The sequence below is a fragment of the Sapajus apella genome, unplaced genomic scaffold (genome assembly GCF_009761245.1).
Source record: "Sapajus apella isolate SASKATOON/1434 unplaced genomic scaffold, GSC_monkey_1.0 scaffold24, whole genome shotgun sequence".
Classification (NCBI taxonomy): Eukaryota; Metazoa; Chordata; class Mammalia; order Primates; family Cebidae; genus Sapajus; species Sapajus apella.
The window spans coordinates 24,880,878-24,907,635 of NW_022436964.1; the positions used below are offsets into that span (position 1 = coordinate 24,880,878).

A 26,758-nucleotide genomic window follows, 5' to 3' on the forward strand; every position below is an offset into this window, starting at 1 on the left:
AAGGCCAGTGGCAGTTAAAGCCATCATGCTTTTTGTCAAATAACACTTCACAATGTGAAAATTATGGGGAAAATAGGCAATGAATTACAAGGAAGAGAAAAAGTCAATTATGGCAATTACCAAAACAGCCACACAACATTTCAGACATGCCCAGCTGAACGAGGGCACAATAGACTTCCAGTTATGAGAAAGAGAAAATTAACCAGTGTTTGCACCCACTAAGTGTGTTTTGTTAACAAAGTGATTTTGATTAAGTTTGTGGTCACACTGCAGGATCACAAGACTTCACAAAGAGGATTACTTTAAATATGAAATCTTTCAACTGTAAAACTAATCATTTCTGAAGGAGGCTGGATATTCAATATTTCTGTAAATTGGAGTTCTCTCTCTGGCTCTTGCTCTGTGGGTTTGTTTTTTTTTTTTTTTCCAGACAGCATGAAGCTTCACTTTTTCATAAATGCATACCCCCAAAGAACAAAAAATAATATCTTAAATGAAAAGAAATACAACCTTTCACTTCATGTTAGTGGTCTCATAAATTTAATATCTACTCTTCATTACCTAGAAAGCGGCAATATAAAAGACATTATCTTTCCTATTACTCTGCAGAAGAAAAACAAATCAGTAATACAACTGACTTGCTATCTTCTCTGTGGGACCCAGAAACCTTAAGAACAGCACCGGCACATCCAGTTTATTTACAGGCCACAGCAACAGTGCTTACAGAAAGAAGGAAAAAAAATGAGCTTTAGAGGTTGAACTGGGAAGTTTATAGCTTTTCTATTCTGACTCACCATATAGGAAGACCTTGCTAATGAACTAACCTTATTGGATAGTATTCTACTACCCCTTAGAGTTCCCAAGAGGTTATTAGCATTGATTTGAGCATGTGACCTTTGAAACTTCTTCAGGATGTTTGAGCACGGCTACTTTTGATACACCTGATATATAAAAAGTGACAGGCAGAGAAACGAGAAAGAATAGAGTTCAGTAACAAAAGATACGTATAGTAAATGGTAATATTTAATTATCTAAGTATATTCCTCACTTTCGTAGATGATACATACAAATTCTAATCAGCTTCTAGATTTCAAAGCAAATATTCAGGCTGTAACAATTTTTTTTTCATTTATTAATTTTGTCACTTTTTAGGGCTGGATATCTGTATGACCTGGTCCATTTTTCATATTGAAAAAATCAACGCTCTACTCAATGAGTAACGCAATCTTAATAACAGGCCCATTCACAATATTATAAAGTTGAATGGCAACTCTCATCTCTCCCTCTCTCGCTGTGTGTGTGTGTGTGTGTGTGTGTGTGTGTGTGTGTGTGTGATTCAACAACTGTCAAAATGTAGGCTTTGAAAAACAACTGTATTTCAGGACTGCCTGTATGGTTTCTACCTCTCTTTAAAGAAAAATGGCAACTATCTTCTGTACCATTTATAAAAATTTATTTATGAATAAATGTATTAAAAACGCAAGGTATTTCAAGAATTTACTCCAGATTTTTTAAAATTCACCTAACAGGTGGACATTTTGTAGAATTCTAAATTTTTATAATTTCTCACATAATCACACAAACCATTCAGAAAGCACAATAATGTCTAGTCTTTTTCACTTTCATTTCCAGAAGAAATCCTGGTAGAAATAAAATGAATCTTTTTTCTTTCACATTCACCTACTTTCATTTATTTACTATTACACTAGAATGACTCACAGAAGTTGAATTCAATAGTTCAAGGGAAAAAGCCTGTCTGTTTTTTTCCATGACATTAAAAAAATTATAATGACAAGGAAGCTTTCTTAGGTAGATTTTATTTTTAGATAGATTTTTTAAATATAGGTATTGAAAACTAACTGGTTTTAAGATTTTTCATATATCATATAAAGTGTAAAAATTGGATGATTCACATGATATGGTTCCTTTTTCATAAATAAAATGTTTTGAAAATTCAGTACCTATGCAAAAATATTTTGGTCAAACACCTGACTCTCTTTTGATTCGCCTGTTTTTGTTTACTTCATAAATAATGTTACCAATAACTACTCTGCTCATACACTTCATTTCCAAAGCCGTTCTATAAAGAGAAGAATTTCAGGAAAGGTATTAATACTAACAGTATTAATACTAATAAAAATTTATTTATTGACGATCCCATGGGTCCGACATACTACTCTTTAAATGCATTATCTCATTCAATGTTCACAGCAGTAGTACGAGGTAGGTATGTACTCCTAGTATTCCTATTCCAGAGACAAAGAAATTGAGAATCAAGGAGGCTGCACGTTAGGAATCAAAGCTCTGTTCCACCCAGAGACCAACATAACGAGCTAGAACATGTAAAGACAATAATTGTAACAAATACCCCTATGGGTTCTCCCTCTGTGGCTTTGGACAAAATATATAAACTTTCCATTTCCCAGATTTTTCCTGTATACAATCAGAGCAGAAAAGGGAGGGAAAAAGAGCTTTATACAGGCAGCTTAGTGAGTTATTCCTGGGGTTATTCAGAGCAAATAATAACTCACAACATGGCTGATGCTTTTGCCTAAAGAGGTTGGCATGACTGAACTGAGGAATCTAACTGCATGAAAAGAGTACTCACCATCTAGGTCAGGCAAGGACTCCAGGTTAAAGTCAGTAAACAGTCAAGACAGTGATCTAGGCATGGATTCAAGTGGGCCCCACAGCATCAGAATCAGAGAGTCAGGAAGGCAAAGCCAGGGCCGGGGGTGGATGAAGAACCTAAATGACCCAGGCTCCTGGCATGGTTAGACATCACCTGGGTTTATGGGTACCAGCTACAGTCAGGATGAGACCAAAGATCACAGACGGTTCTGGCTCTGCATGATAGTCTCTAAAATTCAGCTGAGAAGAAAATTTGCTTTTCAAAAGAGTTGAATAATGCACCCAAGCACACTTCTGAACAGGTCTCTGCTGAACTCTGCTTTCCCAGAGAGTCAGCTTCTTACAACCTCCTTTGACCGCATTAGTTAAAGCAGCAGTGATTCAACTGCACCTTATACGCTGATAGACTGATCACCTTATAGCCCTTTGCGCTGAGAAGTTTCCTTTTCATTTTGTTTTGGTTTTGTTGTTGCTGAGACAGGGTCTCACTGTGTCACTCAGGCTGGAATGCAGTCACACGATCATGGCTCACTGCAGCCTAGACCTCCCAGTCTCAAGTGATCCTCCCACCTCAGTCTCCTGAGTAGGCGGAACAACAGACGCGTGCTAATTTATTTTTTATTTTTGGTAGAGACAAGGGTCCCTCTATGCTGCCCAGGCTGGTCTTGAACTCCTGGGCTCAAGCAATCCTCCCTCCTCAGAATACCAAAATGCTGGGACTATAGGAATGAGCCCCTTCACCCAGCAATTTTATTCTTCATAATACTTACCATTACGGATTTACTTTACATATCATGTATCTCTTTAACAACTCTCTCCCATTAGAATGGAAGCTCTCTAAGGAAGTAGCTTTATCTTTGGATGGCCTGCTGCATCCTCAGTGCCCGGACCCATATCCGTGATGCATTAGGAACTTAATAAATATTGGCTTAATTAATGCATAAATAAATTTGAGAGCAACACTGTCTGAATGGCATTTTTTACTTCCTAAAGTTTTGAGTTCTATGTGCTGCTCTATGCTCTATTATACAAATGAAGAGGTGGTTAAATTGGTAAGTAATAATATAATATAATCAAAGTTAGCGACCTTGAAACTTGTGAATTAATTCAAGCATAAATATTGCTCAAAATGTAAAACTTGGATGTTCTGATAGTCTAACAGAACACTGACAAAGCAAACTACAAGATATGCTCTATTTCACAAAGAAAGAGAGCCCTTGGCACATCTCTAAAATACCAGATATACTGGTTAATCACTGAAAAGCAATACTCTTCTTGATTGTTTCCTCCTGCCTAAAAATGAGAAAGATTTTAACATCAGGACACCTACTTAAAAACTGATTATATTCTGAGTATATCAACAAAATCCAACCTTAAAAAAAAGTGGGGTTAGTTTTTAAACTCTGATCTTTGATATATAGTTTTTAAAGTAATTTTAAGTCTTAAGTTCAGAGCATTAATAAAAACCTTTTTTTTGTTTTTTTTTTTTTTTTTTTTTTGAGATGGAGTCTCCCTCTGTGCCAAGCTGGAGTGCAGTGATGCAATCTCTGATCACGGCAACCTCTGCCCGCCAGGTTCAAGTGATTCTCCTGCCTCAGCATCCCAAGTAGCTGGGATTACAGGCACGGGCCACCATGCCAAGCTAATTTTTTGTATTTTTTGTAGAGACAGGGTTTCACCATGTCGGCCAGGGTAGTCTCGATCTCCTGACCTCCTGATACACTCATCTAGGCCTCCCAAAGTGCTGGGATTTACAGGCGTAAGCCACCATGCCTGGTCCATTTTTTAATTTAATTTTTATTTTTTTGATATGGAGCTTTGCTCTTGTCACTCAGGGTGGAGTGCAGTGACTCGATCTGGGCTCACTGCAACCTTCACCTTCCGGTTCAAGCTATTCTCCAGCCTCAGCCTCCCAAGCAGCTGGGATTACAGGCATGTGCCACCAGGACCGCCTAATGTTTCTATTTTCAGTCTAGACGGGGTTTCATCATGTTGCCCAGGCTGGTCTCAAACTTTTGGCCTCAAGTCCCACCTCAGCCTTCCAAAGTACTGGAATTACAGGCATGAGCCACCGTGCCTGGCAAAAACTTATTTTAAAAACAAGAGGCAGACAGAAAAGATACAGGACATATGAGGCATATAAAGATTGTTTTTCTTCCAGCTAGAAAATAAATTGAGACAAGATTTTGGAATTATAAAAAGTAAATTTTAGTAAGTCAAAATAGGCATGCTCACACTGGAAGACTAATATTTCCTTTTTCCTCTCTTTTTCTTTTTATGGAAAAGAGGTCTCACTCTGTTGCCGAGACTGGAGTGCGGTGGCACAACTGTGGTGAGCCTCAACAGCCCGAGCTCAAGTGATTCTCCCACCTCTGCCTCCCAGATAGCTGGTACCAGTACTACAGGTGCATACCACCATGCCTCACTGTTTTTACTTTTATTTTTTGTAAAGGTAAGCTCTCACTATGTTGCTCAGGGTGGTCTCAAACTTCTAGACTCAAGTGATTCTCCTGTCTCAGCCTCCCAAGGTGCTGGGATTACAGGTGTGAGCCATCGTACCAAGCCCAATATCCCCTTTAAAACAAAATGAAATGGTGCCATTTAAAACAAAGTCGTTTTCTTTGTTTGCCTGTTTTATTTTGAAGTATAAAGAGAAAATAAGAGATTTACGACCATAATAAGTTGACTACAATTAAATTATATATAATATGCTCACTACTTAGAACATGAGTAAGCCCCATGTTACATGAAACTCTCAATTAACGCGTCTTGGTTTCTTATTGAAAACCTAAGAGTCAAATGAAGTTCATGTCAATGAAGAAACAAAGTATCAGAGAAAAATCTCTAAGAAAATCTTAAGGGAGAGGAGCTCAGCTCAACAAGTTCTTGCAGCAGAATGAAAGTCCAATAATTGAAAAGTTATGATAACTGACTTAATCACAGACTTACAGAAAAATCAAAAAGAGCAAGCAGATCAGAAACAGACCTTAAAACACATGACTTCAAATTAAGAAAAAAAATGTTAAGGAGTACTAGAAATAATTGGGGGAAGGATGGACAGTTTGATGTATCGTTTGGGGATGAGAAACTGACAAATTTGGAAAAAAAAAATTATTTAGAACCTTGCCTTATACCATAACCATCTATCAGTAGATGATTTAAAGAGAAAAAAATTCACAATACAGTCTTCTCTTTTGAATCATTCATCTGCTGAGAAGTTCCAATTCTAAAAACAACGTCATATCTTTTAAATTCAACTCAAAATTAACTTATTGGAGATATTTCACTGAACTTTGTACTATTTTCTAATAAACTGCTTGCAACTGTAAAAAAAAAAAAAGAGAAACAACTTATTGATTAAATAAGTTTATTTAATCAATTAATAACAGTTTGACAGCTTTTTAAAAAAAATTCCAGGTGCATATAACTCTTGGTTGTGAATTTATTATATGCTTTAGTTGGACTTTCTTCTGGCAAAACAGTAGGTGGTTTGTAGGATGAAAATAAATTAAATGATATCTCATGGTCAGTGAATGCTTTCAGGTGCTTCACCTACTAAGTATTCTCATAAGCTTGAGAATCATGTGACCGAAAAATGGATATAAAACAGTAATGAGAGGAACAAAACACCAAAAACAAAATCATATGCAAATCTTAGGAAGGAAAATAACCTTCTAATTCTAAACAGAAAATGAGTAATAAGAGAGAAAAAAGATCATCAACAGATTTGACTATATAAAATTATGAATAAAGATCCTGTATGTTAAAAAATAATTAAAGTGCCGGGCGCGGTGGCTCACGCCTGTAATCCCAGCACTTTGGGAGGCCGAGGCGGGTGGATCACGAGGTCAAGAGATCGAGACCATCCTGGTCAACACGGTGAAACCCCGTCTCTACTAAAACTACAAAAAATTAGCTGGGCATGGTGGCGCGTGCCTGTAATCCCAGCTACTCAGGAGGCTGAGGCAGGAGAATTGCCTGAACCCAGGAGGCGGAGGTTGCAGTGAGCCGAGATCGCGCCATTGCACTCCAGCCTGGGTAACAAGAGCGAAACTCCGTCTCAAAAAAAAAAAAAAAATCATTAAAGTAAGACCCATAAATGTGCGAAGACATTTTCAGCACTTTGTAACAAAGTGGAAATTTTGTTACATTTGTTATCAATATAACATAAGGTAAATATGCCTAATATATCAAGAACATGAACTGATGAATAAAAACCCTTAGGCAAAGGAAATGTAGAGATAATTCATATAACAGAAATAATTACTTGCAAGCAAACATAAGGGAGAAATTATCACTTTAGTAATTAAAGAAATTCATATTAAAACAATCATGAGGCAGTGTTTTGCCTATTAAACAAACAAAACCTAGATGATAATTTGCAGACTGACCAACAGAAATGATATTAGTAATTTTTTATTTTATTTTTATTTTTTTAAAATTTATTTTATTTGAGATGGAGTCTTGCTCTGTCGCCCAGGCTGGAGTGCAGTGACGCAATCTTGGCTCACTGCAGCCTCTGCCTCTGGGTTCAAGCAATTCTCCTGCCTCAGCAACTTGAACAGCTCAGACTACAGGCGTACACCACCATGCCTGGCTAACTTTTGCATTTTAATAGAGACGAGGTTTCATCATGTTGCCCGGGCTAGTCTTGAATCCCTGGCCTCAAGTAATCTGCCTGCCTCGGCCTCCCAATGTGCTGGGATTACAGGCATGAGCCACCACACCCAGTCAAAACTAGTATTCTCAATCTTACTGGTAGCATTATCAGCACTTCCATATAACAACCCTAAAAAGAAATAACACAAAATATAGAAAAAGCTATCTCCATTAAAATGTTCCTCAAAGCTTTGTATTGATCACAGTGGGAGAAATTGGAAGAAGAGAACAATGTCTAACAACAGACAGACATATCTAGTCCATGAAATATTGGGCAGCCATTAAAAACAGCAGTCATGATGAGGCAAGGTTGGAAAAAATACATTTATGCTAAAATGATAGCTGATGTACTAAATGGCAAACTCACCATACAGTATAGAACCAGAAAAATTACTCAAGTCAGAACAGTGGGTTGTTTTCAGATAAAAGGATTATGAGCAAAAGGATTATGAACAACATATTATTTCCTGCTTCTAAATATTCTATAATGACGTTATATTACTTTTATGACTTTAAAGTAGATGAATAAAAGTTAAGATATAGAAGGGTAACATCAGTATCTCTTTACCACTGCATTAGAGCAGTACATTAGTAGAACTGTCTGTGGTTTATATTTGATAATGGTTTGGCTATGTCCCCACCCAAATCTCATCTTGAATTCCATGTGTTGTGGGAGGGACCCAGTGAGAGTTAATTGAATCATGGGGCAGGTCTTTCCTGTGCTGTTCTTATGACAGCAAATAAATGTTATAAGAGCTGATGGTTTTAAAAAGAGGAGTTTCCCTGCACAAACTCTTTGCCTGCTGCCATCCATGTAAGATGTGACTTGCTCCTTTTTGCCTTCCGTCATGACTGTGAGGCCTTCCCAACCACGTGGACTAGTAAGGCCATTAAACCTTTCTACTTTATCAATTACCCAGTCTGGGGTATGTCTTCATTAGCAGTGTGAAAACAAACCAACACCACCTTTTCTTTCAAATGACCCCACTGTTTATGCAAGCTATCTCTTCCTACTCTGCCATGTGCTGAACATACTTAAATGAGATGCTCCATATTTCTGTGCCTTTCTGGTCGCTAATCAGAATGTGAACTACCACTGGGGCTCAGTATGTCATTCAGTGGGCCTACAGTTACATAAATTTCAAACATCACATCTCTCTGCAAAAATATCTTGCTCATGCTTTTTTTTTTTTTAACACATAATTAAATAACTGAAAATGACTGATTGCCCTTTTATGGGACTTAGAAACGGTTCTGCACCAATGCTATCAATTAACTACAGTACTGTACTGGTTCTGATATTACATCTTCTACAATGCACGTAATGGTGTGTACACGGGACTTCCATCAACAAAGATCAGTGTCATGTGTGAATCGCCAGGTTTCCTTAACTGAGAGTTCCCAGCCTCTTTTCCTATGATGACAACTTCAAGTTCTGTGTTAATGACCTGGAGTGCTGTTAAGTCGAGGCTTCAGAATGGTACTTAGGAGGAGATGGAATGTTAAATCTTTCTGGGGTAAAATGTGTGGCTGTTTTACATAGCTCCTGCACTATCATAATATTCCTGTGACCATCAAGATTTAGATCTGTAATTTTAAGAGGGAACTTGATTTTCACCCTGATTACCAATGGGGCTGGTACATATAATCACAACTTAAAAACCAAGACTTGAAAAACGAGTGTCTTCAAGAGGCAAATGTTTCAGGCTTTTGGGGATTAACTGGTTCAAAGTAAACCTTCCACTTTTCCACTTTGTTGCAAGGTGCTAAAAATGTCACCAAGCATAGACACTTCTGTCCTTGCAATTAACTGTCTTTGGTAAGAAAATAAATAAATCTGTTATAACAAAAATAGAAACAAGCTTTTTTTTTTTTAGTTAAAAAATGTGTGGGGGAAGAGTAGACACAGTTCATGATTCCGAGCAAACATGAGATTATTATGTGCCAAAGTGCCCTCGGCATGGTATAAATACAATCCCCTACACCCCAACAGAGATATTCTGTTAAAGCTATAAACAATGCTTACTATACAAATTTATTGTATTCTTAACCAACCACCTTTAAAAACCCTTACCTTTCAGAAACCTGTTTTTGTTCATTTTGATTATAAAACTGGATGTATATACTTAGAGTCCAGAAGTGACTAAAAAAAAAAAAAAAAAGACATTGGCCAGGCATAGTGGCTCACTCCTGTAATCTCTGCACTTTGGGAGGCCAAGGCAGGTGGATCATTTGACGTCAGGAGTTCAAGACCAGCCTAGTCAACATGGTGAAACCCTATATCTACTAAAAATGCAAAAATTAGCCAGGCGTGGTGGCAGGCGCCTGTAATCTCAGCTACTTGGAAGGCTGAGGCAGGAGAATCACTTGAATCCGAGAGGCAGAGGTTGCAGCAAGCCGAGATATGCCACTGTGCTCTAGCCTGGGCAACAGTGCAAGACTCTGTCTCAGGAAAAAAAAAAAAAAAAGATATCCAACTATTGCTGTATACTTTCTAAAGTATTTTTAAGACAAAAATAACTTCTTGCATAATAATGAGAATTTAAAAAAAAAACAAAAACAAAAAACAAAAACCTACCAAAAACAAAATGCAAAACAAGCTTCAATAAAGAGCACCAGAGCCTGTGAGGCTCCCTGTGGAAGGTGACAGAAACTTACAATGTGAAAGAAAAAGAGAAAGGCATTTGGGAACAATTCTCTCAAGGTCTGTGACCAAATGAGAGACCAAGTAGGACAAATGGAGACTATGTTTCCAGGAGGTGTAATACAGTTGCTTAGCTTATATCTTCCTCCTTTATATGGCTGCTCTAATACAGCTCCCTAGAAACCTTATGCTGAGCCTTTAACTCTCACCTAGGGGTAGGAAGACTGTGGAGGGGAGTGGGTTAAAGTGTTAGGCTCAGTACTGTCTTTACTAGTCTGTCTCTCATTCCCACCAAACTGTCAGGGGTGGAGTCTGGACGTCACTCATCTGCCCCTGGATTTCTTTCAATGGCTCCTAACAGGTTGTTCTGATATGTGCTTGTCAGCATTAATTACATGTGACATTGGATTGGCATGATCTGTGATATATTTCAAACGCACTATAATAAAGCAAAAGAGAGGAGGAGAGATGCCAAGGGGAGGCTTTGACAGTGCTCTCACATCCCCAGGAGACCCTTCACACCTCCCTCCTGCCCTGTCGGCCATCCTGACAAAGACACGCTTGCTCTGCACTGCACAGGGAGGGTTAAGACAGATCTATCTGCTTAGGACAGCCCAGTCTACACCTGTTGTCCCATTAAGAGCATCCCCATTCTCTCTCCTAGCATACTATTTAGACATTAAATTACTTAATCATCCCACTGAGCCCCTCTTCCACCTATATTGCCACTCCTTAATTCCTCCCATACAACTATGCAGTCACAATGGCTGAAGACAAAAATCACTTGCAAAGCAAGAGAAAAGACTCCTTGGGAAATCTGACAGAAGAGGTGGAACCGATAGTACTACATTTGTTTCTTTGATTTCCATGGAAGCGTACTTCACATCAGGCTGGTACAAAATCAAAGAGTGTGTCTGTCATTAGACAAAACGCAGAGAATCTGTTATCAATTCACTTTCCTTGAGAATGTATTTCTGAAACACACTATCTTTCACTTACATCTTTCCTGCTAGAGTCAACGGGTATTCTAAGTATGTAAACGGTGTACACCTTGATTTTATTACATCTGTAACCTTGAAAAGATCAAATGATGTTTCAGAATGATCTGGTAGACTAGTGCTGTCTAATACAACTTTAGTGCAATGCCGGAAATATTCTATGTCTGCTCTGTTCTATGTCATGGCCACTAGCTACATGTGGTTATTAATCACTTGAAATGTAGCTAGCATGAATGAGGATTTAATTACATTTTATTTTAATTAAGTAATGAGGAGAATTGGTTTAAGTTGGAAAACTGGGATTAAAATAGATCTGCCTTCCATTTTCATCTCCTCGATGTTTTTTGATTTTTTTTTTTTTTTTTTTGAGATGGAGTCTCCCTCTGACACCCAGGCTATAATGTAGTGGTGTGACCTCAGCTCACTGCAACCTCCGCCTCCCGGGTTCAAGCGATTCTTCTGCCTTAGCCTCCCAAATAGCTGGCAGTAAAGTTGCATGCCAACATATCTGGCTAATTTTTGTATTTTTAGCAAAGACAAGGTTTCACCATATTGGCCAGGTTGGTCTCCAACTCCTGACCTCGTGATCCACCCATCTCAGCCTCCCAAACTGCTGGGATTATAGGTGTGAGCCACCTCGCCTGGCCTCATCCCCTCAGTTTTGATAAGAAACGTCACTAGACTCCTCATCAAGGCAGATATTGTCTGCTATGGAACCTTTCTCCCTCTCAGAACCAGCAATGGGTTGGTAAGGACCCCATTTCTGGCAGTGTAACAAGGGCAGTGCCAAGCCCAGAAAGGACTGACCATAGGTTCCCAAGACCAAGAGGGAGAGGTCAGTGGGAGTAAGGAAACCTCTTCAATTCTTGGGGTCTTAGGTTCCTCAGCAAAACAACATGAGGTTGACTCTCATCTCCTTTCTAGCACCTTTCAAAAATTTCCGATTTGCTCTCTGAAAAACAGTCATCACCCATGATGAAGAAACCAACATGGCCCATTTGACAGTCAGAAATGTATTTGGTTCTCTCTCATCCAGAGGTATGGAAACATAATTTGTCACTCTAGTACCTAAATATTCCAAAAGAAGAGTTTTGTGTCTAAAATATCTAGAAGGTCATTTATTTCCTCTGTCTATGTTATACATAATACCATGTTCATACAGGCTTGTGGATACAATCTTTTATCTATTTGTTTGTTACATCATTTCTCTCAACAGTAGATGCAAATAACTAGTTCCAGGAGGTGTAATACAGTTATTACTTTAAAGCCCTACCACATCCATGGTATGTCTTTCCCTCTGAATAATGAAAAGATTATTTTGAAAGATTTACACAATCAGAAAAGGTGACAGGCCTTTTAATACACTTGTTTAAAAAATTGTTAATCACATTTCCGTTCCTTTTACTAAGTATATTTTGTATTTAGTATGAACAATAGTCACTGAGTAGCTTGGTATACTTTTTAAAGGTTTCTATCATTTTTAAATGCCTCGAAATAAAATATCATTCAAAATGAGGCCAAGATTATGCATATTTTAAAAAATTTCTCATAGAAACTAACCATCTGTACAATAATCCATTGTCTGCTCTACCAAGGTGATTTATTAAGGATAATGAAGCATATGATTTAATAGCTGCCGCAAATCCTTTTTCAAGTAAGATGGGTATAAATAATACAAAAAGATGGTCCAATAATAGCCAAATCCCAGGCTAAGAACTATTCTATATGCTAGGTCACAGGAAATTACATGAGCTCAATTAACTGTGGAGCGAAGTGAAGTGTGGCTAGGCAGCTAAGGATCTAACCACCTCTCCTCTTTTAGTATGTAGTATTATTATTTAGTGAAACCAGTAAGCCCCACTATCTTGGTGGAATTTGAGTAGCTTTCCCCACATCACAACATAACTGTCCAATTAAAGATGGACATTACCAGCACAAGTTTTCTAAAATCTCAAAATTCCAGATCTCTAAAATTTGTCAGTGCAAATTATACTTGCACTGACAAGTATAATAGTGCTTTACTCATCCTTACATTCCCACGGTACTTTGCACTTAGCAGAGTTTAATGTCTGGTGCTTTAAAGAATGGATGTATAAATGGGAAAGCAGGTGAGTGAGTGAATAAAATGAGGTCTCTAAAATCCTTGCAGAAAAAAAGAAATGCAATTCTGTGTTCCTCTGAGACCAGGTCCTGACACTTCACATCACTTATACTTTTGAAAAACTTTGCATGGCCACTTGTCAAGAGGTTCTCTCTTTTGGTGGCAAAGCTTTCCTTCGGTCAGTGTCCTATAAAGACAACAAGTCGCCAAATCGTACATGCCATTTGAATACAGTATCTAAAAATTGGCTCTTGGTTGCAACCTGACATACTCCTCTCCTGGCTAGCTCTGACAATATTCGAGATTTTACAAGGCTCTATGAAATCAGTGAGGCAAATTTCTAACAATAGGAAATACAAGCCATCTAACATGTCAGCTGTTTGGCATGAAAGACAGCCTGGCTGTGCCTTAGAGGCATGGAACAGCCATTCATTGATTAGCTGGCACAGCCAATCCTGTCCCTATGCCACCCAGAAAGTCCATCTAAAACAAGATTAGATGCTGCAAATCCTAGTGTTTAAGTAAGACTGGGTTTCAGAAAATGTCCATGGCTCAACATAAACAAGGCCCTCTGTGTGAGACATATGTCACCTTCCCCTGAAAAAAAGTGTACGCTTCACCAGGCACATTTACCACCAGCATATTTCCACACTGCAGTTCCTCCGGCTCTTGCTCTTGTGAGTCTGGCTTGCCAGAACTGAGATCAATTTTATTAGATACCATTAGTCTCTGCTAGGGCGGTCATTTGAATAACAACAGATTGGCAAGTATAAAACTAAGGCACCTGTTGTACATTTGGCAGCCTGGATGAGGCCCCTTAAAACGAAAACAAATAAGAGCTATAATCATGCCAGGCAATTGCTTTTGGTTCAATAATGGCCATGTGTCAGAATTAAGTGCATCTGGGAATTGCTACCGCAGCCAGATGTAAAGGCAGATTTGTCTTGTCTAGTGGCATGTACGTAGATACACACTCTACTGAGATATGGCTTTGTCCTGGTTTGATAAGGAACTAGGCGAGTAGAACTTCACTCAAAATAATATAAAATTAAGATTAATTACAGAGGAGTAATTGACAAAATTATCATAAACTGTAGAATCTAAGCATACAGGTTGTAAGATTTGGGCCATGAACTAATTCACCTGTGAGTTTTCTGGGCACACTAATTTGTTTGCAGAATACTCAACAATAACATCCCAATGTTACTATTACATGGAACCAGGCTATGTAGTAGGTGCTGAAGATGTCACTGGGAACAACACATGAACACTGGCTTCCAGGTACTCATAATAAAACAGAGTATAAAAAAGCAATTACAATGCACTATGAGGGATACTATATGTACAATTTATTCAGTACTCTTTTAGCGCTCAGAGAAAGGTACCTAGACTTGGGAGGAAGGAAATTTTCCAGGAAGAGTTGTCAGCTAAGCCATGCCCTGAAGGAAGAAAAAAACCAGGCAAAAATGGAGGGCGTGGGGGACATTCCATATGGAAGAGAGAGTGTATGCTCAAAATTACAGTAGAAAGAGTCAACGTGGTACATCTGGGAAACAGCAAAGACTTTAGTATGGCTCAAGCGTGTATGTGTTAGGGATGGAAGGAGTGGGGAACAGAAAATGAATATGAGGATGGCAAGAGACAAAGCAGAGGAAAGGACATCAAAGGCCAGGTGCCTTTTGCTAAGGAGTATTTCAAGCTTTTTACAGACAGGAACAGGAAGTCACAGAAATATTTGAAAGGACGGGATGACTTGATTAGACTTGAGTTTCTTAAGGATCATACAGGCTGCAGAGCCGAGAATCAACTATAGTGAGGTCAAAATCAAACACAGGGAGACTGCAATCCAAGCATGAGAAAATGAGGGCCTTTCAACAGATGATAATACCTAATGACATGAAAAGACAGTGAAGAATTTAGTAGAAAGGAAGCTAATATTTATTTTGGTATCCTTGAAATAACAAAAGTGTAATTGAGAGAAAGTAGATATTAAATGATAAATTTAAAATTCAAAATTTAAGTTAATATTTTCCTAAAATCATTTTTTGGTACATATAAATCAAATTCAGGTTGAGTCTGTTAAACAGTGAAAGTTGGATTAAAATAAACTTAGCCAACCCTTTCTTGAATCAGTAACTAAAGATACATAACAATATTTATTAAACTTGCCATTCTTAATTTGTAAGTATTATCATTTTAAAATGTGTATTGATAACCTAACTATAAAAGAACCTTTGCTATATATTACCTAAAAAAGTGCATCCTGCTTCAAGCTTCTAGGAAGTTATGTTTATAGATTAACTGGTAGAAAAACATATGGTTAAATAGGCCAGTGTATGCGTGTGAGAAGCACTTTAGAAAACTGGGCAAAGAAGGCTTAATTGTTCAGATATCATAAAAGCCATAAAAGACCGAGTAATTTTCCATGTAACTTTATTTTATGTACCATGTCTGATTTAAAACTTCAGGGTGCCTTCTTGTCAGAGAAAAAATGATTTTCCAAATCATCAAACAAATATAACATCTTGTATTTTATTATTTATAAAACCATAATTAATCAGATATAGTTCTCTGAGGACTTACAGGAAAGGAGAAAAGGCTGAACTATTATAAAATAGGTTAAATGGAAAATATAATCAAATCATCCATCCTTATTGATAATGAAACTCACAGGTGAAGTGAAAACAAGAGTATTTTAGAAGACATTATAATTGACAGAAGTTTCTCAGATAAAATGGTATAAGGCAGGCTGCCAATAAGCAGAATGCATACATAATAGTCATTTGGCATAATTCCATCTCTTTGATGGGCTACTGCTCTTCAGATACCCCTGCTGGATCTACATTTCTCTTTATAAAAATGCCTTTGATTTCTTACCTGTTGGGCAGCTATGAAAATGGCAGCTTTTGTGATTTTAAAAACTATTCTTGGTGGAAATATTTCATTGAAACACTTCTGCTCCAGGACTGACCCCAGAGCTCAGGCAGTGGTATCAAGGGCTGAAAAGCATAAAATTTTAGAGCTGGAGGCCATCTTCGGGAAAAAAAAGGTCATCTAATCTAAACCCCTTTAGTAAAGAAATGGTTTTTTCAATGCCTCCAGTCTCAAGCAGAGAAAGGAACAGAAGATACTCTTCAGACATAACGCTTAAGATTTTTCTTTTTTCTCTTTTTTCTTTTGAATTTTTGAGACAGAGCCTTGCTCTGTTATCTAGACTAGAATGCAGTAGCACGATCACAGCTCACTGCAGCTTCGATCTCCTGGACTTAAGCCATCTTCCCATCTCAGCTTCCCAAATAGCTGAGACCACAAGTGCACACCACCACATCTGGCTAATTATCTTTCTTTTTATTTATTTATTTTTTTTGGGGTACAGACAGGGTCTTGCTATATTGCCCAGGCTGGTCTCAAGTGATCCTCCTGCCTTGGCCTCCAAATATAGATTTTTCTTGAATTTAAGTCAAGAAAGCACCATGCCACTGGGCATACTTGTCTGGAAGATGTGAGATAAACAGTTTTTAAATCATGTCATATACAAGAGTAAGGAGGTTAAGAGTGAGTAAAACAGATAAAATTTGGGATGCTTACTTTAAAATCTTAGCTCTATGTCCCATCTTTATTACATTTATCTATGTAATCTTGGGCAAATTACTGAATCTCTCCATAGATTAGCCCTCTTCTGTGAAATGATATTAAAAAACCATCCTACTTACACAGAATATTATTTTAGAGATTAAACGTAACACTGAAGATGAGGTGTTGAGCAGAAGGCCTGGCATATAATAAATGCTCAGCAAATTTTAGAAATAATCAGTATTACATATCAACCACTACCACTATACCTGTAAATCTGAGAAAATTAATGAAATTTTTCCGTATAACGGAATTTTAATTGTCACCCATCTCAGGGCCCTGAACATTGTGAGAGGTTTCTACTGAATAATTATTCTTCACATTTCATGGTTTCAATAATATTCAACTCAAAATTCTTTAGTTCAACTCAATTCAAAGAAAAGGAATAGCACTTGAGCTGCGCATTAAAAAATGAGAGAATAGGATATTGATAGATATAAGTTAGGACAGCTGGTAAGAGAAAGGGGATTCCAAGAACAGTACTGGTAGAACCAAAGAGGTGCCCAAAAGCACAGCCTCTTCAATAACTGCAGGGAAACTGAGACTGCAAAAGGGCAGAGTATCACAGAGCTATGATGAGGAAGGAGGCTGGACATGCACCTTTGGAGCAGACTGCAAAGGGCTCTGATGGCTGTGCTGAGTATTGAGCACTTGATCAAACAGACTTGAGGAAGTTTTCATTTCATAAGGCAAAAATTAGGAAGATTCAAAGAGGAGAAATGAGAAAACACAAAAAACACATAGGAAGCTGTGTATGGGGTGCTGAACACATAGTAAAGGTAGAAAAGAAAAGGCAATAAAAGATTATAGGAACAGAATGTACAAATTTGTCTGGGGACAAGAAGAATAGGAAGAAAAGAAATACGGATGACACCAACGTTTCTAATCCAAGGACAACTCAGAAGAAGTATGAAGAAAAGGGAAGTAGTTGTGAGTATGGATGGAAGACAATAGTTTGGGTTTATAAAATGATGTTTGGGATACAGGAGAATCTCTCATTTCCCAATCATGTAATAAGCAGATAGAAATCAATGTCTGGAACTCCAGCGACCAGCTAGGAAACTTATTTTGAAGGTTATCTATGTACAAATTATTGCTTTTGTGAGAAGCAGATAGCGATATGGCAGGAGGCAGTATAGACAGCCACCTGAAAGAGGATATAGATAAAATGAAAATAAAAGACTTTAGAATGGAGATGGAGACATAGAGGCCAAACGTCAAATGGAGAGGGAATTCCATATTGATGAAAAAAGTGTCAAAGAAGTAGCTCACAAAGAACAACTTCCATCCGTGGGATATTTCCAATGGAAGATGCTTCCAATATTTTATTCCGCTAGGAAAACATAGTTGTCTCTTTTCTTCCCCTCGCCCAGAAACACAAAAATGGTTACCTGGCCAGAATGCAGATTTAGAATATTTAAGATACATCCAACAAACTACTCTTATTTCTAGCTAGCCAAATAATTGGATAGATCTTTTTAAAGTAAGACATAAATCAATTTATCTACAAAATCATAATAAGCCATTTCAACCAGAGAAGTCTGAATTGGTTTGCTTTTCTCTTAAAATTCTCTAATAGTATTTCAGTTAAGTTACTATTGCAAGTAGTTGGAATGTATTTTCACAGGGAGTCCAGGATCTACTTGTGTAGTAAGAAACCATTAGAGCATACTCAAGAAAATGTCCCTTTAGTTGGGATGGGCCACTAGGAAGGAAGACAGAGAAAAATTTTATTTTAAATATTGCAAACAAATGTCTTGTTGACCTACAAGATGACAATGCATCAGCATTTGATGAGTCTAGTCTAATTTCTCCTGTAAAATTACTGGTGGTTCTTTGAGAGACAGAAGGCAGTAAATTCCTTGCCTCCATCAATACATTTGACCTCACAGCAAACCCCACAACTGGCTACAGCCACCCACCATCCATCATTGCTCTTGAAACCTGATATTTCAGGGAAGGACAGCTGCACTGGGCAAAAGGCTAAACAGCTTTCTAAGATACATTACCACTAAAGAAAAAAAAAAAAGGCACTTATTTTGGTTCAGTATTTTAACTAATTGCTTTTCGAAACATTTCTTCCCCAAACTGAAGCTCTAAATCAAATACCCTAAGAATATATTAATACAATTTAGACTTTAAAGGGAAATGTTCTCTTTGTGCATTCTGGGTAAAATTACTTCTAGCTTTTGCTTTAAGAGCTTTCTAAGATAAACAGCATACTATGGCATGCTGATATGTACAGACTTTAATAAATGTGTTAAGCAGAAAAAGATAGTTCTAGAATCTATAGTAATTATAGCAGTACACGCAGGGTGCCAATAGGATAAATGTATATAGAACATCCATATCCAACAGATCTTAATTTTTAAGTCAGGTGGCGATACTTTTAACAAATAGCTGAAAACAACAGAACTCTATCATAGGAACTAGTGTTATTGAATATGTTCATCGCATGACTTCTACATTCAAGAATTACCTAAATTTCAAATACAAAATAAATTTGTACGATCCAACGAGATATTCATTCCATGTATTGTTACTCCCTTCACTTTACAGATGATGAAACCAAGATTCTGAAATGTTTTATCATTTCCCGCAAGAGCCCTCAAATAAATAGCAGAACTGAGGCATAAATTCAGTTTTTCTTATAGAAAGAATTGAATGTTCTTTTCACTGTAGCATAAAAAGAAAAGAAACTGGTTGAGATTTTGCAATTATTTAGCATTATCTTAATACGTATTATATATACCTGCATGGTTAAATGAGAATTAACAATAATTTCCAATCATTTATAAAATCATTACTAACACAACCCTTTTAGTTAATAAAGGAAATCCATCTACTTACAGTTGAAAAAAAAAGATGTCTTTCTTACTTGTGATCTGATCATTATGGAGGATCATTTTATATATTTGAAAGTACAATTTCTCCAAACCCCAAAGCATTACTGAGAAAGTCTTGTTTTCTAAACACAGTTCCCAAATCTCAATTTAGTTAGCTACTGCTACATTAAAGAACATAGCTCAAGGGATGTTAATTAAAAAAAAAAAAAAGACAATTGAGAATATAAAAATTTAATCAATCTCATGCAACTGCCAGAGCTAAAGACAGTTAAATCTAGTAAATAGCCACGTGGCAAAGGTCACAATGCTCCTGACATTGTTATCAGAATGTCAAGGAAGAAGCAAACTTAGCCTTTCTGGTCAATGAATTCAAAGAATTAAGAGAAAGCCTTGACTCAGATGGCTGCTTTGGCTCTTATACTTTGCTGTAAATGCTGGAGGAGCCAAAGTGGGGATCTGCCACCTAAAAGCTGCCATTTGCAAAGGAGAGCAAAGCTTGCTTGTCGTAGGTGAAGACGGAAGAACGTCTAAGTTGTTCCAGTACTATCTGCCTGCTACTATACATGACCTATGAGCTTACAGACAGAATGAGCTGTCTTCACTTTCCAAATCATCATCTTTTTCATTTAGTTTACTCGTCTGTGACACATAGGGATTTGATTTGAAGGACAACAGAGGTTAAAAAGCCATGAAAAAGCTCAGTTTTGCTGTCTCTTTCTTCCCCCCTTTGGTAATTTTGAAAATGTCATCGGCCAACTGAGTAGTATTAATATGGTCCTTTTAATGTAACAGCATCCAACTAAAAATAATGAACAGGAAGATACAGAATTAATTATTTTGTGAGGGAGGAGGAAGACATTGCAGGCATTGTTTTAGTCCATTTTTTCCCTGTGAGTTGCTTCCAGGAGCGTGGCAATACACAAAGGACATAATACTTAGCGTACGTAACATCTAAATCTTAAAAATATTTTATAAATAAAATGTTAAGAGGAAAAGCCGCAAACTGTTGATTTCTTGAAAGCAAATGGGTAATTTATTAAAGGGGAAATGAGAGACACAGGTCTTAAATGTAATTTTGTGAACTATGTTTTGTAAGAATTCTATTTAATTCTCCAGTCTAGCGCCATTGTGATGACATTATTGTTTAGGTTACATTAGGTCAGAGACTGCTGTAACATATAAGCGTTTGCTCTTTGACCTTCCTAAGACTTATGACGCAAAGAAAATACTGAACTTTTACATCTAAGGCTATAATTTCATATAATGAACAACCAGGAAGCATAAGTCATATATTCTTTTAGCTATCTTTCTTAAGGCCTTAATTGTGGAAAGCTGAAATGCATTTTTAGTTCGTTTAAAAAGGGAGAGAATTTGGACACTTTGTGGAAACAAATGGAAGCCAAGCATGATATTTTAATAAGTGTTACCAACTACTAATTAGAAGCAAATGAGATTACCCATATAGAAAATATATCCCAAAGCAACCTATCCTTTGGTAGAAATGTCACTGTGCCATGAAATTACAGAAGCTTAAACAAGTGATGCTTGTTCAAATGAAATTTACTGACAAATCCCTTCTAAGCAATCTTCTTCTACATTATCAAATTTCTTCAGCTGATGTGTTATATAGGAATTCCCAATCTTGCAGTTCACAGAGAGAATAAGTCTTTCCTCTGCTCTTTCTTGGCAAATTGCTGATAATATAAAAAGGAATGTTTTAAAACACTGATTTTGCTTGAGGCAGCAAGTTGCCTTTGTGCCACCACAAGTAAGTAGCTTTCCTAAAAGATTTTTCTAAGAAACAAAACAGTAGAAAGATGAAATAACAACAAAAAAGGCAAATAACTCCATAAGGCAGTTAAGAGATTCAGAATAAATTTGGCTTAAATCACATGTAACTGCTGTCACTTTAAGAAAATAAGAAAATGTAAAGCAGTCTTTGAATACTCTGGGAAAACTGGATAATTATATCCTTATATTTAGCACTTCATATAGCTGGGCATGTAATACAAATCCTGCATATTTTGTGACCACTATGTTGAGTACACTACATAAAACGTAAAGTTCATTTTCGAGATTCCTGGAAACTTTTGGGAATTAAAAAGGTACCATGATTAAAGGTTACCTGCATAGATACTTTAAGTGTAAACCTAAAAGTCTCATGCTCCTAGGATCACAAGTTGGAGAAAACACACACACGCACACACACACACACACACACACACACATTCAATTCTTATACCACCCACAAATACACAATGAAACTAAAGAAAGGTTGTTTTAAAATAAAGGGTAAACTAAAGGATAGTTTTAAAATACAATCACCTTTGAAATATTGACCTTTCTTGAAATGATACTTTTCATATGTGATTGTGTTAATGAATTCTCATTTGCCCATAGAATCCTTTTAAAAATAGAACTGTGCAATAGTTTGATATATCAGGTTTGGCCTGAAGGAAATCCAATATGCAAATACTTACAGTTGTGCTCTTTTACAAATAGTCACCCTTGTCAGTTTGAAAAACTGAAAATCAACAAAAGAACAGTTTAAGTATACTTGACCTTATTGCCTAATGTCTCTCAAGATTGCCATGGCTGGTCGATTTCAAATCTGTGAAACTGACACTTAAAAATGTATAGCGTCTTCAGACCAGGTCCCTCAAATGCTGACTAAACTGTGGTCGCAGCCTCAGATTCTCCTTCCATACAAACTTGTACAGTGCTTACAAAGCTAGTTTAATCACACCATTAATCTATGCCTACACTTCCCTTAAAGTAATTTTGCTTCATTTATCTTTTAACCCTACATTATGCAAATAACATCCTTATCAGTCCAATAAAGAAAAATTATTAATGTTCCTTCTTGTTTATCTTTGCCATACACTGAGAACTGGAATCACATATAAATTTGCACCAATACCACTACTCTTTCCTATTTTTCACACTCTATATGAAAAATCATAGTGTCAGAAAAGCCCTAAATACCATTCTTAAAATAGCAGTCTTCAATCATCGTCTATAACTAGTATCAGAGTATGAGTTAATGCATTAAAAAGAAAAACAAAAAACAAAAACAAAAACTTGGGGAATGCCTACTTGAATTTTCTTTTTTAATGTCTCTCCAGGAAGGGTTTGCATGCCATACCAGGATACCTCCTAGATATAAGAACAGTTATACAGGCCCCTAGTGGCTTAGCAAATAGCAGCAGATGAGGGGATTCCAATTCTTAGTTCTAGACTTTGAGATATTCTGGATTTAAATGAGTGTCAATCTTAAAAGGCAAATCAAATCACAGTGTTTAATACTTTAAGCAGTTTTACATCGATGGTTATCTACCTAATGCACATATATTAAAATAAATTGCTGCATTTCATTACTTGAGTAACTGCACAACTGCTCTGGCACAAGAAGAATCTGTGTTACATAACCTACACAATAAAATGTTTAATTCATCCACCTCTTTACGTGTCATGCAAAAGTAATATATTACTCAACGATATTAAAATATATTTGAGAGGCACTGTTCCTTTTTGATTCTTATTCCTATTACTGAGAGCCATAAGAACAGATGATTTCTATGTAAAGTACTCAATATTTAAAATAAGATACAGATGAAAATTGAATGCCACTTTTACAGGAGTAAAAATCTAACTATTTCCCAATAACAGCCAGTGATACAACTTACACTGGAGTGCACCTATTGTAAAAGATCTACAATTAATAACACCCATTAATCCCCCATCTCCTTGCTGTCCTTCCTTCACAAAAGAAAATTCCAGGCAGGCACATTTACAGCTTTTAGCAATTTTTAACTGGACACAATCTGACAGCTGAATTCATGAAACTGACCAGCTTGTCAATTTCACACTTTGAAAGTACAATAATAGCTGATAGCATGAGGGTGAATTTAAGAAATCTGCCACAGAATTGCTGGCTCCATTGAAAAGCAAAGTACAGTACATAATTATGGAATGTGGGAGGTAGGCAAAATTTTATTGTCCATTTAGGATGTCTGTTTCAGCAAGTCAGACATGGAGCATTGAAAAATGTGTTCTTTTTGCTATACTATCTGTGGCATAACACAGAATATATATTCAAAGTAAGATGCTAAGCCTTTTCCTGTATATTATCATATTACATATACAACTTAATCTTTAAGTTATTATCATCTACGGATCCCTTTAAATTACAATGTTTCAAGTCTTGGTATATCATCCTTGTTTTACTCAAGTTGAGCGGCTGGTGCGTGCACTTTGAAACAGAGAAAAAATAGTCAAAATGGTCAGGAGTATCTATGGTTGAGCTAACTCCCCACAGATGTGCTACAGGATAGTTAGAAAAAAATACACCAAAGGGTAAAGTCCACATTTGTAGCTCAGTAAATCTTACGGAAAATCTGTCTCAAGTTATAAGCAGTTACTAGCCTCTGAGAGGTTCAAAATGCATGAGCTCCACTCTGTTAAGTCCCTGGCACTGTCTTTGGGCATGTAAATATATACATTATATATATATATATATATAAAAACATATATATGAAACTTTAAGAGAAAATACAGGTTGAACAATCCCTCAGGAATCTTCCCAGATAATTAAGGTGCAAACAGTAGATTAGGCTGCGGGGGATTACTCTGAGAATTTTAGAACACAGAGGAGATATTTGGCAAGTAGCGTACTGGGAGGCGAACTGGAAACAATACAAGTGGATCCTTGATAGTCCTGGTTTTGGAGAATGGAACTACTATCTCGAACACCCAATTAATGAAAGCCAACTTCACACCTGGTGTTCAAGATTCACTAAGCCTAAGACTTAAAAACTGACTTCACCTGTTAGTGATTTTAAATGAAAATCAACGTCCAGAGAAGCAATGCAAGTTTTCTACACACCTATGTAAAAGCTACAATAAATCTATGGGAAAGCAAAGCATCTTTGGTTTGTTCGTGGCTTTCTTTTTAAAATTGTTTCCTACAACTTTGACTCTTCATTATAAATTATGCGTTCCCTTCCCTACGGAATGAATGTGTGCGTTAAGCACACCAGATTTCCGCAGCTGAACTGCGAGCTCTGATTCTGCCATGGAACGGTCTCCCAAACAATCCCCCTCCTCTATGGCAGCCGCGAAGACTTTGATTCCTGCTATTTCTCCTTCTCCCCACTAGTTCAGAGGAAAGAAAGAAAAAGAAATCGCCCCCTCACCGTAATGTGCCCTCCTTAAAACAGTAATCCCTGCCTTTAAAAAAGGCGGTGGCAGAATCCCCGGGTAAGGGTGGACTGCCCCACCGCTCCACCATTTCCCCCAGTACTACGCCCACCCTAGGAGGAGAGAGCGGGGGTCGCACACACACACATACCCGGACACCCCCATTCTCTAGAATCGCCTCTCCCCGGGTCTGAGGCTTCAGGCGAGAAGTGAGCCCTGCAGGGGAGGACCTCTGCCCCGGGAGGTGCAGAGGAGCAAACTGTGCGCTCCGTGCCCGGGCGCGGGGCTCGCGAAAACGGGAGCCTGTCGCTCCGGCCGGGGAGGCGCCGGCAGCCGGAGCCGGGCGCAGGGCGAACCCCGAACAGCAAGACTGGAGGACACACGGGGCGGCCCGGGTCAGTTCCCGGGACTTACCTGGTCATGTTGGCTCCGGGCAGCCGCCGCCACCGCCTCCCGCGCCGCCACCAGCACTTTCCTCCAGCGCCTTCGCGCCCCGCCACGGCCGCGCAGCCAGCGCCGCCGCCTCCGGGCGGCCAATTTAATCCCGCGGAGCAGCGGCCGCCGCCGCGGAAGCCCCCCTGGTCGCCGCCGCCGCCCAGCCCTCGTGCGGCCAGCCCAGTCCAGAGCGAGGAAGTGGAAGAGAGTCAGCGAGTGAGTCCAAAAACCCGAAATCCAGCATCCGAGGGAGCGCGTCCCCCCGCCCTCCCTCCACCCCTATCCCCTTCTCCTCCTCCTCCTCCTCCGCCTCCTCCTCCTCCTCCTCCTCTTCCCGGGCCGTCCTCTTGGCCCTTCAGAGACCGCGGCTTCCGCGGCGCTTTCTCCTCCTCTCGCTCCTCCTGCTCGCCCTGCGCCCGCTTCTCTCGCCGCCGCCGCCGCTGTTTGTCTCCTCTCCCTCCTCCTCCCGCTCCTCGATGCTCCGCCGCTCGCGGCTGGGGGGTCCGGGGCCGCGTCTCCTCTCCTCCCTCCGCCTCTCTTGTTTCCTCCTTCCTGCTGCCTCTTTTAAAGCGGATTCTTTGGCCACAAATAGCAACTCGCTGCCCCCTCGGTGCCTCCCTCCCCTTCTTCTCTTCTTCCCCCCAAAAGTGAAGCGCACGCGAGGTAACCAGAAACTGAGGCTCGCGGGGGGAGAGGGGTGCGAGGCGACCCTGAGAAAGGGCCCGAGCCGAGTCAAGGGCCGGGAGGTGGGGTGGCCAGCCCAGCCCAGTGCTTGGACCTGGCGTGAACCTGGTAGTTACGGCGGCAGACGAGGTGGTTTGGTGGGGAAATTAAACGAAAAAGCTCAGGAAAGTAATTGGAAAGGCTTCTTTCTTTGTTTCCTTGTCTGGGTGATTTCTAAAATCCTCGTAACGTGCTGGGGATCCCACGGCATCGCTGTGCTCCAGCGCTGGGGGATTGTGTGTGTGCGTTGCCTGCGCGTGAGTGTGAGTGTGGGTGCGCCCGGATGCGGGGAGAGCCGGGCCCGCTGCGCCCGCTGGCGACTCCCTGAATCTGGACCACTGACCCACTGAAAAGACCAGAGAGCTGGATGAAGGAGGGGCAGGCAGGAGAGGTGGTAGGAGGCACCACACACCCACCCACACACACACCCACACACACACACACACCAGAGGAGGGGGCGGGGTGACGTCACTCCCCAGCATCCATCCACCAGGCCAGAAAAGACCCTCTTCAACCGATTCACTTATCTCCTAAGAGATGCACACCCGGGCGCTTCCTGCTCTGCGTCCCAGCGCAAAGAAGGAAAAAATGCTGGTCGCGCCCTATTCACAGCAGTGATAATAATATAGGGAGCGTGCTTTGATGAGACACAGTTTGTGTCCGCCCCAGTTCACCTTGGCAGCCTCCTTCGAGGATGCTTGTAGGATCTACTTTGAAGGCAAAGAGGAAGACAGGGAAGTATTGTATCGAAATCCTAGTGTAATAACTTGTTTTGCTTTCATGCGACTTGCTTTTATGATGTTGGAAATGCAGTGCTCCTAGCTTCTCTGAAGGACACTATAACACCCACTCCCTAGACCAGCACCCAGTTGTTGGGCTGTGCACTCTT

The 26,758-nt window shown here is 38.9% G+C and overlaps 2 protein-coding genes across 51 annotated transcripts in view; one reads left to right on the forward strand and one right to left on the reverse strand.

Annotated features, from left to right (window-relative positions):
- Positions 1-26,758, reverse strand: part of PTPRD (protein tyrosine phosphatase receptor type D) — a 2,321,819-nt gene that overhangs the window by 523,734 nt on the left and 1,771,327 nt on the right. For 2 of the 50 annotated variants that reach the window (XM_032290775.1, XM_032290774.1), the window contains exon 1: positions 21,993-24,615. The exons of 43 other annotated variants lie outside the window; for them this stretch is intronic. The gene's annotated coding sequence lies outside the window, so the exon portion shown is untranslated. Of the gene's footprint in view, positions 1-638; positions 1,448-21,992; positions 25,004-25,125; positions 25,269-26,758 lie in introns of those variants that run through there. 5 more of the 50 variants (XM_032290731.1, XM_032290735.1, XM_032290727.1 and 2 more) reach the window with 5 other exon arrangements.
- LOC116559690 (uncharacterized proline-rich protein-like) overlaps positions 25,102-26,758 on the forward strand; it is a 282,439-nt gene continuing 280,782 nt past the window's right edge. The window contains exon 1 of the mRNA XM_032290777.1: positions 25,102-25,362. Within this exon, the coding sequence (XP_032146668.1) occupies positions 25,132-25,362 (231 nt within the window). The 5' untranslated portion in view covers positions 25,102-25,131. The remainder of the gene's footprint in view (positions 25,363-26,758) is intronic.